At 35.9% G+C, this 13,179-nt stretch overlaps 1 protein-coding gene across 2 annotated transcripts in view; it reads left to right on the plus strand.

The window, feature by feature from the left end:
- Positions 1-2,693, plus strand: part of LOC107587207 (protein POF1B-like) — a 20,141-nt gene extending 17,448 nt beyond the window's left edge. For both annotated transcript variants that reach the window (XM_016274886.1, XM_016274885.1), the window contains 3 exons: positions 327-397; positions 495-618; positions 2,075-2,693. In XM_016274886.1, the coding sequence (XP_016130372.1) occupies positions 327-397; positions 495-615 (192 nt within the window). In that variant the 3' untranslated portion in view covers positions 616-618; positions 2,075-2,693. The remainder of the gene's footprint in view (positions 1-326; positions 398-494; positions 619-2,074) is intronic.
- Positions 2,694-13,179: the final 10,486 nt, after the last annotated feature.

Below are 13,179 nucleotides of genomic sequence, written 5' to 3' on the forward strand. Positions count from 1 at the left end.
TTTCACTGCAGACATCGTCCGATGCCAATTTGGTAGACATCGCCCAACCCTAGTATAAATTGGTTCCAGGCCGTCAAATCCATTAGTTGGAGCAACTACTGCTTCCTGTGATTGACGATCGGTGATCGGATCCAAAAATCCTGATCGGAGCACCCTTATTATAAGCAAGAATGTCATAGTTGACATTCTTTTGTTTTCTTCCGTCTCTGCGTTAGCTCAGCCTCATTACTCTTGAGGAATGTGAATTCATTGTACAATTTGAACAGATAACCTTTCTTCTTTTCTACTGGAGTACTTCATTCTGACCTATGACCTTGCACTCTCAGGAAATCAGACGACTTAAACAGCAGAAGATCGACAACTCCAGCAGTACAACGAAGACTGTCGTTACCAAGAGGTGTGTGTGTGTGTTTATTGCATATAAGTACCATGTGAAAACTAAACTGCAATTCGGTCCTAATCGTCATTGTAAACTTTTTCCTATCATGGAACAGATACATGAACCAGTACCCTCTTCTGGGACTGCTGAGTGACGACTACCAGTACAAACCACCCATTAAAGAGGACAGGACTGTCATCATCAAGAGTACGGGGGTCACCTCGCGAATCTTCTAGATTGTAAGACTTGAAATTGTTTGGAAAGGGACACATTTCTGTAGGTGCAGTGTAGAAATGCCTTTTACCTTGGTCATTTAAAAGGGCTCATATAAAATATCAAATGTTTTATGATGTTTTGAAATAAAAGCTTTTAGAAAAGGAGGGCATTTAGGGGTCTTAAAGGTACAGTAACCAAAACATTCACAACAAATGGTCTAATAGAACTAAAGTCTGGGTTTATTATATAATTTATTATATTTAATATCGCATACTCTGCCATTAAAAAGTTTGGGGTCTGTAAGATTTTTTTTAAAGAAATTTATACTTTATTCAGCAAGGATGCATTAAATTAATTAAAAATGGCAGTAAAGACATTTACAATGTTACAAAAGATTGTTTTATTTCAAATAAATTGTTCTTTTGAACTTTTTATTCATCAACGAATCCTGAAGAAAAAAACACTTTCATACTTTTAACATTACAAAATTATACTGACCTCAAACCTTTTTCTACAGTAGTTTATTCACTTTGTGCTAGAGTTTTCTGTTCTCAGTGATACATGTATGTTTCCTGTAAAAAAAAGAAAAAAGATACAGATTGAAGAAACTGTTTGCTTTAGTTGCACTAGAAGTCTCACATCATTTCATACCTTGTCCAGAGCATTTATCTTCAGCATGTGTTGTCTGGGTACAGTAGTTAATAATAGATCGCTCCCTGGCATACAGGGCCCATGTTAAATTCTACTTGGGCATAAATGAATGAGGTTGTCATTCTGAGCCCGACTTGCGTAAGACTGGTCACAAAATAACTTTTTTGCCAGTGACTTCATTATTTTACACACAATAAAAGATGAAAAAACTGATGCAATAAAGCAGAATGCATATTTAATCACATTGCTGCTTAAACGAAGAATTGTCTTGCCATAAGCAAGACTTGCAATAAAGACCACTGAAAATATAGGTGCTGAGTTTTTGCACTAGTTATAATTTAAGACAAAATGTCAACATGTGCTGTATGTTTGAGCTCTATAGGCCAGTGATTGTTTCCATCGACACCTGCAGTGCCAGAATGTCTTTACAAAACGTGTTGAGTTGACAAATCTTGTAGTCATATTTTTCTGAATGGATGAACCAATTTTTGGTCTCATTTCTGGGAAGGAAGCCAACGTGAGTTTCCACATATTCACATCAGAATGAGGACAGACTGGGCAGAAATTCAAGATTTTACTACAAAGAAAGTCAGAAGTTTGCCAGCAACATTTTATCATTCATACTACTATACAAAACAAATCGTGAAATCTGACAAGCATTCTCGAGCTATAATAAACGTTGACGGGGGATAAGAAAGTTATCAGTTGGTCAGTGAACAAGAATACGTTTTCCCACTAAAATACAGCATGCGAATGTGGCGCAACTGCCTCGTGAATTCCTCCCTTTTGTGTTCTGTTATTACCAATCCAACTGTTTCTTTCTGACAGGAATGAACAGGAAGAAGATTTAGAGGCCTCCCCGTTTCCCCCGTCCAAATCTTATTCTCTGCATGCTGCCCTCTTTCCAGTGGCTCCTTTTGGTGATGGTGGCGCTGACTTTTTAGTTGTTATGCTTTGGAATTGGATAATGCCGTATGAAGTAAGAACTAAAACAGCATTTAATCACAGCTGACACAATACCGTGTGACTACTGATAGTTATTTTTATATTGTTGAGTCATCTCTTCATATGATGCACCACAACCTTTAGTAGCCTCTAGTCAATACTACTGTAAGCATGTAAATATTTGGAGAGGAATGATATGCAAGTATATACCTTGACTGGAATAAAAGTTGAGTATTGTCTGTAATGTAAAAGGTGATTGCTGGTTTTCTTGGTTTTCTTATTCATTTGGGTACATTAATTATGCAAATGTTAATTTTTTTATTTTTTTGGTTACGTCACAGAGGTGATGCTTTATGTAGAAAATTATGCATATGTGTCATAGTGGTCGACCGATGCACGTTTTTCAATGACCCATGCAGATTGCAGGATGACCCACTATATAGAAATATAAAAATAAGTTTTTAAAAGATGCATTTATTTGATCAAACAGTAAAAACAGAAAAATTGTGAAATATTTTTAGGATTTACAGTAACCGTTTTCTATTTGAATATATTTTAAAATGTAATTTATATCTGTGATGCAAAGCTGAATTTTCAGCAGCCATTATTCCAGTCTTCAGTGTCGCATGATCCTTCAGAATTCATTCTAATATGCTGATTTGTTTCTCAAGAAACATTTCTTATTATTATCAATGCTGAAAACAGTTATGCTGCAAGTTTTCACATCTTTTTGATTAATAGAAAGTTGAATTTATTTGAAATATGTATTTTTTTTTTGGTACCAGTTAAGTTACATTTGATCAATTTAATGCATCTTTCTAAAGTATTCATTTAAAATAATAATAACAATAATAATGAAACAAAAATTATCCCAAACTTTGGAACAGTAGTGTGTATAGAAACCATAGAAAAGGCAAACACAAAAATAAGAAATATTTTAAAACAGAAAATCACATTATCTAAAGCTGTCTGATGTTATAACTGACTCAAGGAGGCGCCTACACAGTGTTCAGCCAATGCCAAATATCTGCTTATTTATTAGTCTGGCTGATACTTCGGTAGACCACTAATATGTAATGTAAGCTGGTGAGGGGTTTTACTGTTTTAAAGTGATTGATAGCACATGGGGTAACAGTGATTTCTGTAAGCTATACTGTATGGAAAATTAAATCTGTCAAATGGTCAATTTTGTCCTATATCTAAACAGTGGTCAGAAGTAAAATAAGAAAGAAATAAAAATTATTATAAAATTAACAAAAATAATAATTCTGCTTAGTAAACGCTGGCTGCCATAGGGCCTCCATCAACATTTCTGTTTTTATAACAGTCTGAAACTGCTGAGATGTTTTTGTCATGGTACATTGAATGTTTCTACAATATCTGCATGAATCTTTTTTTTTCACTTTATTTTTCTTCATAAGACTCTGACACTTGAAGGGACATTGCTATGTTTGAGTTTAGAGTTTTCTAGGTTTACCTTTATTACAGTGCAATTGTTAGCATTTGAGAGTGGCAAAGAATAAATGGTTTGTGTTGTCATCAAGCGGTTGATTGTAGCATTACAGGTAGCTTGGATATGTGGACATTTTTTAAATATCTTGATGTGACTAAAGGTATTCTTCTCTTAGAACTGTAGAACAATGCTGTGTTCAAAGAAAATTATGTTTGATGTGTGATATCCTGACTAAATGCATCTACTGAAATGTGTTGGAGTGCCCCTTTAAATTCATATACTTTACAAACTGTTACATCTGCAGCATTTATCTCTTTTGTGGGTGTAACTTTACATCTTGTAATTGTTTGTGCTTGAAATAAAGATGTTTGACCTCTTGACACCTGCGGGTGTTTATTTCTCTTGCACTTTGAACCTGAACTCCAAAGTATAAAGCTTTGTTTTCTAATTATATTTGGATTGGAAGTTTATTTTGGAGTTTTTTTTACACATTGCAATAATAGTTCAAATTTGTTTCTGTATGAATCAGCTATTTTAGTATTATTCGTATACTAATATAGCTTTTGTTAATATTTAGAATTTGTATTTTTATATTTTGTTTTCACTTTAATTTTACCTAAAGTTTTACTAAATGTGTTCAGTTTTTCAAAAAGTTTTTTTTATCAATTTATTTATTCTATTAAACTAGCTTAAATAAAAGCGTTTCCATATTTAATTTTATTTCTGTTAATTTAGTTTCAAGTAACGAAAAGTTTAACGATAATAACCGTAGAATGAATTGGTAAAAAGTAGGAAAAGATAAGAGTCAAGAAGTAGCTAATCTAGTCACCAGAGAGCGCTAAACAACAACTTTTCCTTTCTATCACAGGACAGCGATTAAACTTCCCCTCCATTTGAACAATGCGCTCATTATATCTGAAAGTGGCTTGACTACCATTATGATTCATTCATTTCATAAAATGGAGTAAATGAAAGCATTTCCCTCTAAATGCTACTTATGATAATCCTGAAAGTTCATTTCAAAATGCAAACAACGGCAATGACCTTGCATATTTTTTGTTTGTTATTATTTGGTTATTTAGGCAATGTGCATATACTGCAGTTACGTTGAAATTCAAAAATGTAATTTGTTAAATATAATATCACCAGCGGTCTATATAACAAGCAGTTTGCACCATACTGCTACATTTACAAAGATGAGATGCAGTAACAGATAATGACATAAGAGATCAACTGAGAGAGAGGAATTTTGCAGTACCTATTCTAAAAATCAGCCCACACCCATCAGAAAGGTGCTAAACACCACCAATGCCTGCTGTCCCACAGCACCTACAAATATTTTAAGAACAGACATCACCCCATAATGACATTTCCCCTTCACTTGTTTGCTAGCTCTCTCTCTCTCTCTGGATGATCCCATGGCCTTGCTGTGCTGTACAGTGCAGTGGGAGAGCAGGGGCAGTAATGCAAAGGCATTGATTATGCAGATAATTCAGAGCTTTGATGTGGATAATGCAGCCCATCTCTTCCTGCACTGGCCGTGCACTCCCAGCCCCTGGGGCCACAGAGGATATTGGGTTTACAGACACTGCTCAGTCTCTCTCTCTCTCTCTCTCTCTCTCTCTCTCTCTCTCTCTCACGCACACACACACACACACACACACACTCTCTCTCTCTCTCTATATCACACACACCATCTCTCGTGTGCACTTTTATGTGCTTTTGACTTTGGCAAGATACAGTATTTTATTATACAGCTTTGCATTATAATATTGTATTTTATTAACCATTAATCTGATTATTCAAGAGGAACCATTGAGGTTTTTCTCTCTTGGTTGCTTTATGCGTGTGTGTGTGTGTTGTTCAGGTATACCTTACATTATGGGGAAAAATGTCCCCACAAATATGGCAATATCCACAGTCCTTATCCTTGTGGGCACATTTTTTGGTCCCCATGAGGAAAGCTTTTAAACCATACTTTTTTTTTTTTTAAATCTAAAAATGCCGAAAGTTTTCTGTGATCTGTAGGTTTAGGGGTAGGGGTATGGTAAGGGGATAAAAAATACAGTTTGTACAGTATAAAAACCATTACGGAATGTCCCCATAATACATGGAAACCAGTGTGTGTGTTAGGGTGGCTTACTGGGGGGGGGAGGGGTATGTTAACCTCTCACCCCCTCACTTGTTTCTCCACTAGAAGTATGTAATGTATGCAAAATACCATCCAGATAATTTGACATTTAGGGTATGCTCAAAGAATGTATCTTTTTTATCAACAGGTACTTCAAGATCTGATTGGTTATATTAGTGGAGGTTTTGTTCACTGATAAATGTTTGACTGTTTCTATTAGATGAGGGGCAGTTGCAGCCTAAAGGTTAGAGAGTCACACTTGTAACCTGAAGGTCGTGGGTTCAAGTCTCAGTATGGGGGGAGTGAATGTACAGTGCTCACTTCCACCTTCAGTAACCACGACTGAGGTGCCCTTGAGCAAGGCACCGAACCCTGTTGCTTCCCGGGCGCTGGAGCAAATTGTTGCCCATTGTTCTGTCTGTGTGTGTGTGTGTGTGTGTGTGTGTGTGTGTGTGTGTGTGTGTGAGAACCCTGTTGCTTCCCGGGCGCTGGAGCAAATTGTTGCCCATTGTTCTGTCTGTGTGTGTGTGTGTGTGTGTGTATTCACTACTCACTGCTGTGTGTGCTCTTGTTTGGGTTAAATGCAGTGCACAAATTCTGAGTATGGGTTACCATACTTGGCAACATGTTACAACAATGGCAGTTCATTATGCAGATTATCAGAGAGCCCCGAAATCTGTTTCCAGGTCCCTGCAAGAGTACTGTGGTTGAAGGATTTATTGGATCATCATAAATATCTAGATCAGATCTCAGTTTTGTTCCAAGTTCACTTTCTTCACCATCACAATCTAGATCAGTTCACAATTTTTCAAATATCAGTTCTTATCAGCAGTGTTGTAATTTGACTTTTTTTTTTCATTTTATGCCTTTATTTCGATAGGACAGTAAGTGGAGAGGATGCAAAGTGTGAGAGAGATAGGGAGACAGGATCAGGAAAGGTCCACGAGCTGGGATTCGAACACGGGATGCCTGAAGTGCAACAGTGCTACATGTTGGTGTCCATCAGTGCTGACGTAATTTAACATTTTAAGACTAACAACACTGTTCTGTGTTCTCGTTTTTAACCTAATTCACAGTTTAATAATAATCTTGTATAATTATTAATTATGGGCTATTATGGTCATTAAGCAAAACTTGGTTCGTTTCCATTTCTTATGAAGGGGAGTTGACTGGGCGGGTGAGAGCAAAAGATTTCAAAAGTCCAAAAATAAGGGCCACCCTAGTGTGCATGTGTGTGTGAATACCTGTGCTGCATCCTCTGAGGATGCTTGTGTGTGTGTCAGGATGTGTTTCTCTTGTGTAAATCATGTGTTCCATGATCTTTTTTTCCTCTGTTTCTCCAGTGTGTCTCCACTGTATTTATTTAGTTGTTTCTGTTTGTGTCTGGAATTTTTTGCATGCTTGCTTTTTTTTCACAGACTGTTTTTCCCATTTCCCAGAGACACTGATTCATGTGAATAGGCACAGACTCGTTTAACAAAAAAAGGAACCAACTTATTTCTCATGATTTTTTTGAGCTGTAGTTGACTTAGAACTGATGAATGCTTAGTTGGTGCTGTTTTTGCATAAATAGACAAATGTTATGCAAAATATAGTTATTTTGTATTTCAGTATAACACATAATAGTGTGTCTTACATGTCCTTTTGTCCCTGTGGATTTAAAACACACTTTTCACACTCTCAATAATTTATATACTGTAATTTGTCCCCTAACAATGTCCAACATACATGCAGCACAGTAGTCCCATTTTTATTTTTATTTTTTGGCATTTTACTCATACAAAAATAGTGTAATATAGTTATTTATTTGGTAGAAATTACACTTTTAACCCTGCAGGAATAAAATTGCCAATTCATTTGTTAGGGTTATTTTTATAGCTAGTACTTTATGTACTAAATCCTGTTTACACTTTTTGCATATTTTGACATAATTATAGCTTGATTGGAAATGCTGGAAACAATAAAAATGTTATGTTAGGTGGCGGAATTTCTCAATATGAATTGAACTGAATTGAATTTGAACTGAGGCAGCAAACAATATTTTAAGGAAGCGGAATTCAAATTAATTGAAATTCAAATAAATTTATAGAATGTAATTGTATCACTATTTGGAATGTTCTGAAAACATTTACAAGTCCTTGTAGGTTTATAGGCCTTATGGACAGAGAGAATGATGATAGATAGATAGATAGATAGATAGATAGATAGATAGATAGATAGATAGATAGATAGATAGATAGATAGATAGATAGATAGATTTTTGGGGTGAACTAAGGGCATCTCGAAACTGCTCAACAGAGACTTTAGTAAAAGCTTTGAGTAAGTTTTTCTGGATGTGCTATTAGGCCCTGTCCACTCTACACTCAACAGTGAGAGAGACTGATTCAGACAGAAGTGCTTCCGCCCCAGGTTCATATTTCCTCACTTCTTGCTGCACTTCAATAATTAATATTCATAATCGCATATCATGTCAGCAGAACACCCTCAGCTTCCCCTGCGGAATGACTGATCCCATCACCAACATCATTTTCCATTGTCACATCAGCATATATTAATAGTTTTATTCTACACTGTATGCAGGTAGAGTTGGCAACCGCTGGCCAGCCTCCTGTCACACGATGCCAGTGGTCACTTGGCAAATGGCAAAGGAACAAACTTTTTGCAATATTCTATGTTTTTGAGGTGGTCAGATTGCTGTAAATGAATTCTCCACTCTGGATTTGGTCTAGTATATGTGTGTGCATTTTATACCGACTATCAACAAGGAAAAAACGCTGCAATATTAATAACATTAAACTACATTGTTTATTAACGCATAATTTATAAAAACTATATCACATGAAAGTCTCATTAAAAATTTTATGATTTTTAATTTTTTTTTACATTGCTTCAAATATAATAACTTAATACATAATATTTTTTTAAATGTATCTTTATGTTTGTTACTACTAACTGGAAGGGTTGAGTTGTCCAGTTTGACCTATTTTCCCAACAAATAGCCAGCCAGACACAATCAGTGATGTGATTTTTCTTCTCCTCTTAGTGGACATACCGTTGTGTTTAGCACCCTAATTAAAAAAATAAAAATAAAAACTCCAGGAAATACTGTATAAATGTGCTTTTTTTTGCACACAAAAGAAGATGTTTTGAAGAATGTTCATTTTGTTGACAATTATCATATGTGGTTGTTCAAAATATGATGCTATGCTGTCAGTGATGCCAAACGCTGGTGATTCTCACATGTCTTGTAATGCATTTCAAGACTATTAAATATTTGGATATCAGAATATAATTCACAAATGAGATTTGATATTTAAATTTTTTTTAATGTATTACAATTTTAAATTAATCATACAAAATAACGTTTAATAGTATTTTTGTCCGTTTTGACAGGTTCTCGTCACTGTTTGTATTCACTGTATGGAAAAGAGTAGCTTGGACCGTCTGCCTAATATAATCTTCTGTGTTCTATTGAAGAAAGAGAGTCAAACAGGTTTGGAACAATATGAGGGTGAGTACACAATAGAGCTGGGTTGGCAATAGTGATTAATCAATTTTAATCAGTTTTCATTTTGATGAACCAATATCGATTCTTAAATCCCAAGATCTTTTAGCCTATGCTTTTTTTTCTCAGTTATGTCATGTCTATGTTATCAGCTATCATGTCTAATTTAACGGCTAATAAGTCAATGTTACAACCACTGAAAGACAGTCAATAAAACAGCTTGTCATGCAACATTATAATTTACTTCAGTGTCCATGACTCATTAGTCAACTAATAGTGAAATTGCAATTGAATTTAGACGGCTGTGATTACTTGTATTCAATGTACTTGCATATACTGTAATACAATATAACGTAACATAACATAATTTAACATAATATAATATAATATAAAAGGTATCTTAAGTTTACTTAAAGTAACTTTCATGTACACTTTGTAATGACGTCAAATTAAACATTTTACTTTGTAGTGCATTTTAAATTATTGTTATACTTATCTTATGTCAAGCTTTAAAGAAGTACACTTAATTTGATGCGTTGACTAACACAGTAAAGCACATGTAAAGTACACAAAGTTATTATATTTTAAATGCACTAAATTGCAACTTCATCATTACAAATGTGTATTTACAAATATATTTAAATACAGGTTTCAACAGAAATGACATTAAAGTATATTTTAGCGTACCATAAATGTACATTCAACATTACACTTTAATCATATTTCATATACATATAATTATGAATGACATAATAATTATGAAATTACATAAGATGTACTTATGTCCTATTTAAGTGGGTAAAAAAGAGACCACTCTTAAGTTTAACTAACGACATTTAATATAAATATAAACTATAATACATTTTCATTTAATTGTAACATGAAATTTGAAGTGTCTGAAAACATTACATTCACTTCACACTTAAGTACATTCTTTAATTTCCATGATAAGTGCTCTTTTTAAAAGTATGCTTAAGTGTACTTCTTTTTCACAAGGGATTATTATAGTACCAATGGACAGGTTTCCCTGTACAATTTACAGCCAACTGAGAGTTTTTTTCTCCCTTAAGGAAAATTGACGCCGTACTGTACTGGACATATATCCAAATTAATCAAACTGAATTGGGAACTCAATTTGTGTCAATACCTAGCTCTAGTAAACAATGTCAGAATTTAATGTTTGCATGAATTATTCCTTTATAGTCTCAGCGTATCTACTTCATATGACCTGTCGACCCCCTTGCTCCTATAACTAGGGTTCCTGTCAAGGGTCACTGGAGTCCCCCTTCACACTCGGCCCTCACATACACAAACTCTCCTGACACGGAGACCTCTTTGGGACCCTACCTCCGTCTTCAGCCATTGGCTGCCACTTTGCCTCAGCCACTTCACCTTTCTCCGGTAAGCCTCCTGACCTCTCCAGGGAAAAGTTGAGCGACTGCTTTCATTTGTGTTATCTTTCCACATGCTCTCAGCCTTCTTTCAGTCTATATACCTAGGTTTTATAGCCTCTCTCCAGACTAGCGTACCCCTAAATGTTGACAGTTTAAACCATTCAGCAGTGTCTCGGACCCCAAACAGAGTATTTATTAGGACATACTGGTGTCTCAAAGTGTTTTCTCTCATACTCATTCATCAAGTCTTGTCTTTCATTTTATCTGCCCATTTCTTCCTCTGTTTTCTGTTTATCTGTTTATGAGACAACGAACAGACACTTATGGCAGGTCTGCACTGTCTTAAAGATGTTCTTAAAAGGGCATTCTGGAAACTCTCCTTCTTCTTCCCTCCCTCTATCAGAGCTCAATCATACTTAATGCTGTCTTTCCCCTCACTCCATCCGTCTCTGTCATCCTCTCTCTCTTTCTCCTTCGCCGAGCCTTTGCTGATGCACTCCTGGCCATTAATACAAATTTTATACATAGTCAGGAAGTGCATTTGCAGCGGGAGTGGCTGGAGGCTCTCAGGACTGCAGGAAATGAGCCTCTGGCTGGCGGCCAGCTCGGCTATTCCAAGGGGCCGTCGGCTCGGCCAATCAGAGAGCTCGGTTCACTTAATGGATTATGGATACTTCACCCCCCAAACTATTAGCGACAATTACGTGGTGCGAAAGGGGGACAGGGAATGCGTGTTTGTGTGTTTGACTGCGAGAGGAGTTTGGGTTGTGTTTTGATGGGTTTGTGGATATGTGTGTGTTCACATCTTCGCCTATGTCCGTGTAATGGGGTGATGATTTGTAAGTATCTCCATGTGTGAATGGGACCAGGCTGCGAGAGGGGCAGCGGGGAAAGATGGGGAGAACGGAGGGGGGTGGGCATTAATTCTGATCAGATACAGATGGTGGTGTTTACACAGCTCAGTGGTACAGAGCAGGAGGATGAGAGGGCTTGACTAGTTGTTTGGAAGTATAAGCTCCACCTGAGTGTGTGGAGTTAAGGCTGCTTTAAAAATGATACATCAAGGATTCTGCAAGAATGGCTCAGTCTGCTTTCTGGGGGTTAGTTTAAAGGGACAGTTCATGCAACAACAAAAAAATCATAATTTACTCACTCTCATGTCATTCTAAAACTTTATGACTTTCTTTCTGTGGAACACAAAAGGACAAATTTTTAATTCTGTATCGGTCACTCTTTTCCACGCAGCTTCAATGAATAGGAGGTACAAGCTCCAAAAATGATGCAGAGGTACGGTAAATGTGGCATAGAAGTGATTCATATGACTCTGAAATTTTAAGCCATTTACTGCTGTGAGCGAATTGAACTTGAGAACCAACAGGGTCTGATTCGGGAACGAATCATTCAAAAGGAATCTGTGAGTTAGATCAGTTCATTGAAAAGATTCAAAAAAGGATTTATTCATAAATCACACATCACTACTTCTCCAATGAACTCTTAAAGCAATGCCAATGACAGCTAGAGTGGATGAATTAGTGGGGTTTTTAGTGCAACATTTTTACAGTTTACTGCACTTTGTTATTCTTCTAGTTATTTTACTTATAGTAGCTTATAACAAACAGTCTTGCACATTCACAAGAAATAACTTCAGCATTACACAATATGGTTTATGATATTTTATTGTGCTTTTTTCAGTGTTAGGGGTAACACATTACAACTAACGCAAGTTACATAATCAGATTACTTTTTCAAGCAACTAGTAAAGTAACGCATTACTTAAAAATGTACAAGAAAATTACTTTTTTTCAAATAAGTAATGTAAGTTACTTAGTTTTCCCATTTATTCATGAACACCTCTCCTATCACCATATTGAGAGAAATTGGGAGTGAGGTGCAGGGGCACTTCCTTTAGCCAGATGCTTATTAATTTAACTTACAGATGCCAAAATATAACTTTTGTGTTTTGTGTTTTGTGTTTTTAAATAAACCATTACGCAAGCCCAGCCCAGATGACAAAATGTAACACAAAAGGAATGCAATGCATTACTTTCCATAAAGCGTAACTAAGTCATGCAATTAGTTACTTTTTTATGGAGTAACGCAATATTGTAATGCATTACTTTTAAAAGTAACTTTCCCCAATACTGGCTTTTTTGAAACATGACAGCCTCAGATCTCATTCCCTTTCATTATATTGAAAAGATGGTCTTCAGAATACAGGTTTAGAACAAGGTGAGGCTAAGTAAATGGTGACAGAATATTCATTTATTTTATGTGAACTATCCCTTTAACCGACCCGGATGAGGCAGGGCCATGAGTGAGGGGTGTTTTGTAACTCAGTATTACAGCTTCATCTGCAGTGGTGCTTTGACATGGGAAGTGATCATTACACTAACACTGTCATAACAGAAGACACACGCACAATTACACAAACACTCTCAGTTTCTCTATTTATCAGACCCCAACATCAGAAGTCCATTGGGCTTTTATTTGTTTTTCTAGCCTGTT

The sequence above is a fragment of the Sinocyclocheilus grahami genome, unplaced genomic scaffold (genome assembly GCF_001515645.1).
Source record: "Sinocyclocheilus grahami isolate Dianchi unplaced genomic scaffold, SAMN03320097.WGS_v1.1 scaffold91.1, whole genome shotgun sequence".
Taxonomy (NCBI): domain Eukaryota; kingdom Metazoa; phylum Chordata; class Actinopteri; order Cypriniformes; family Cyprinidae; genus Sinocyclocheilus; species Sinocyclocheilus grahami.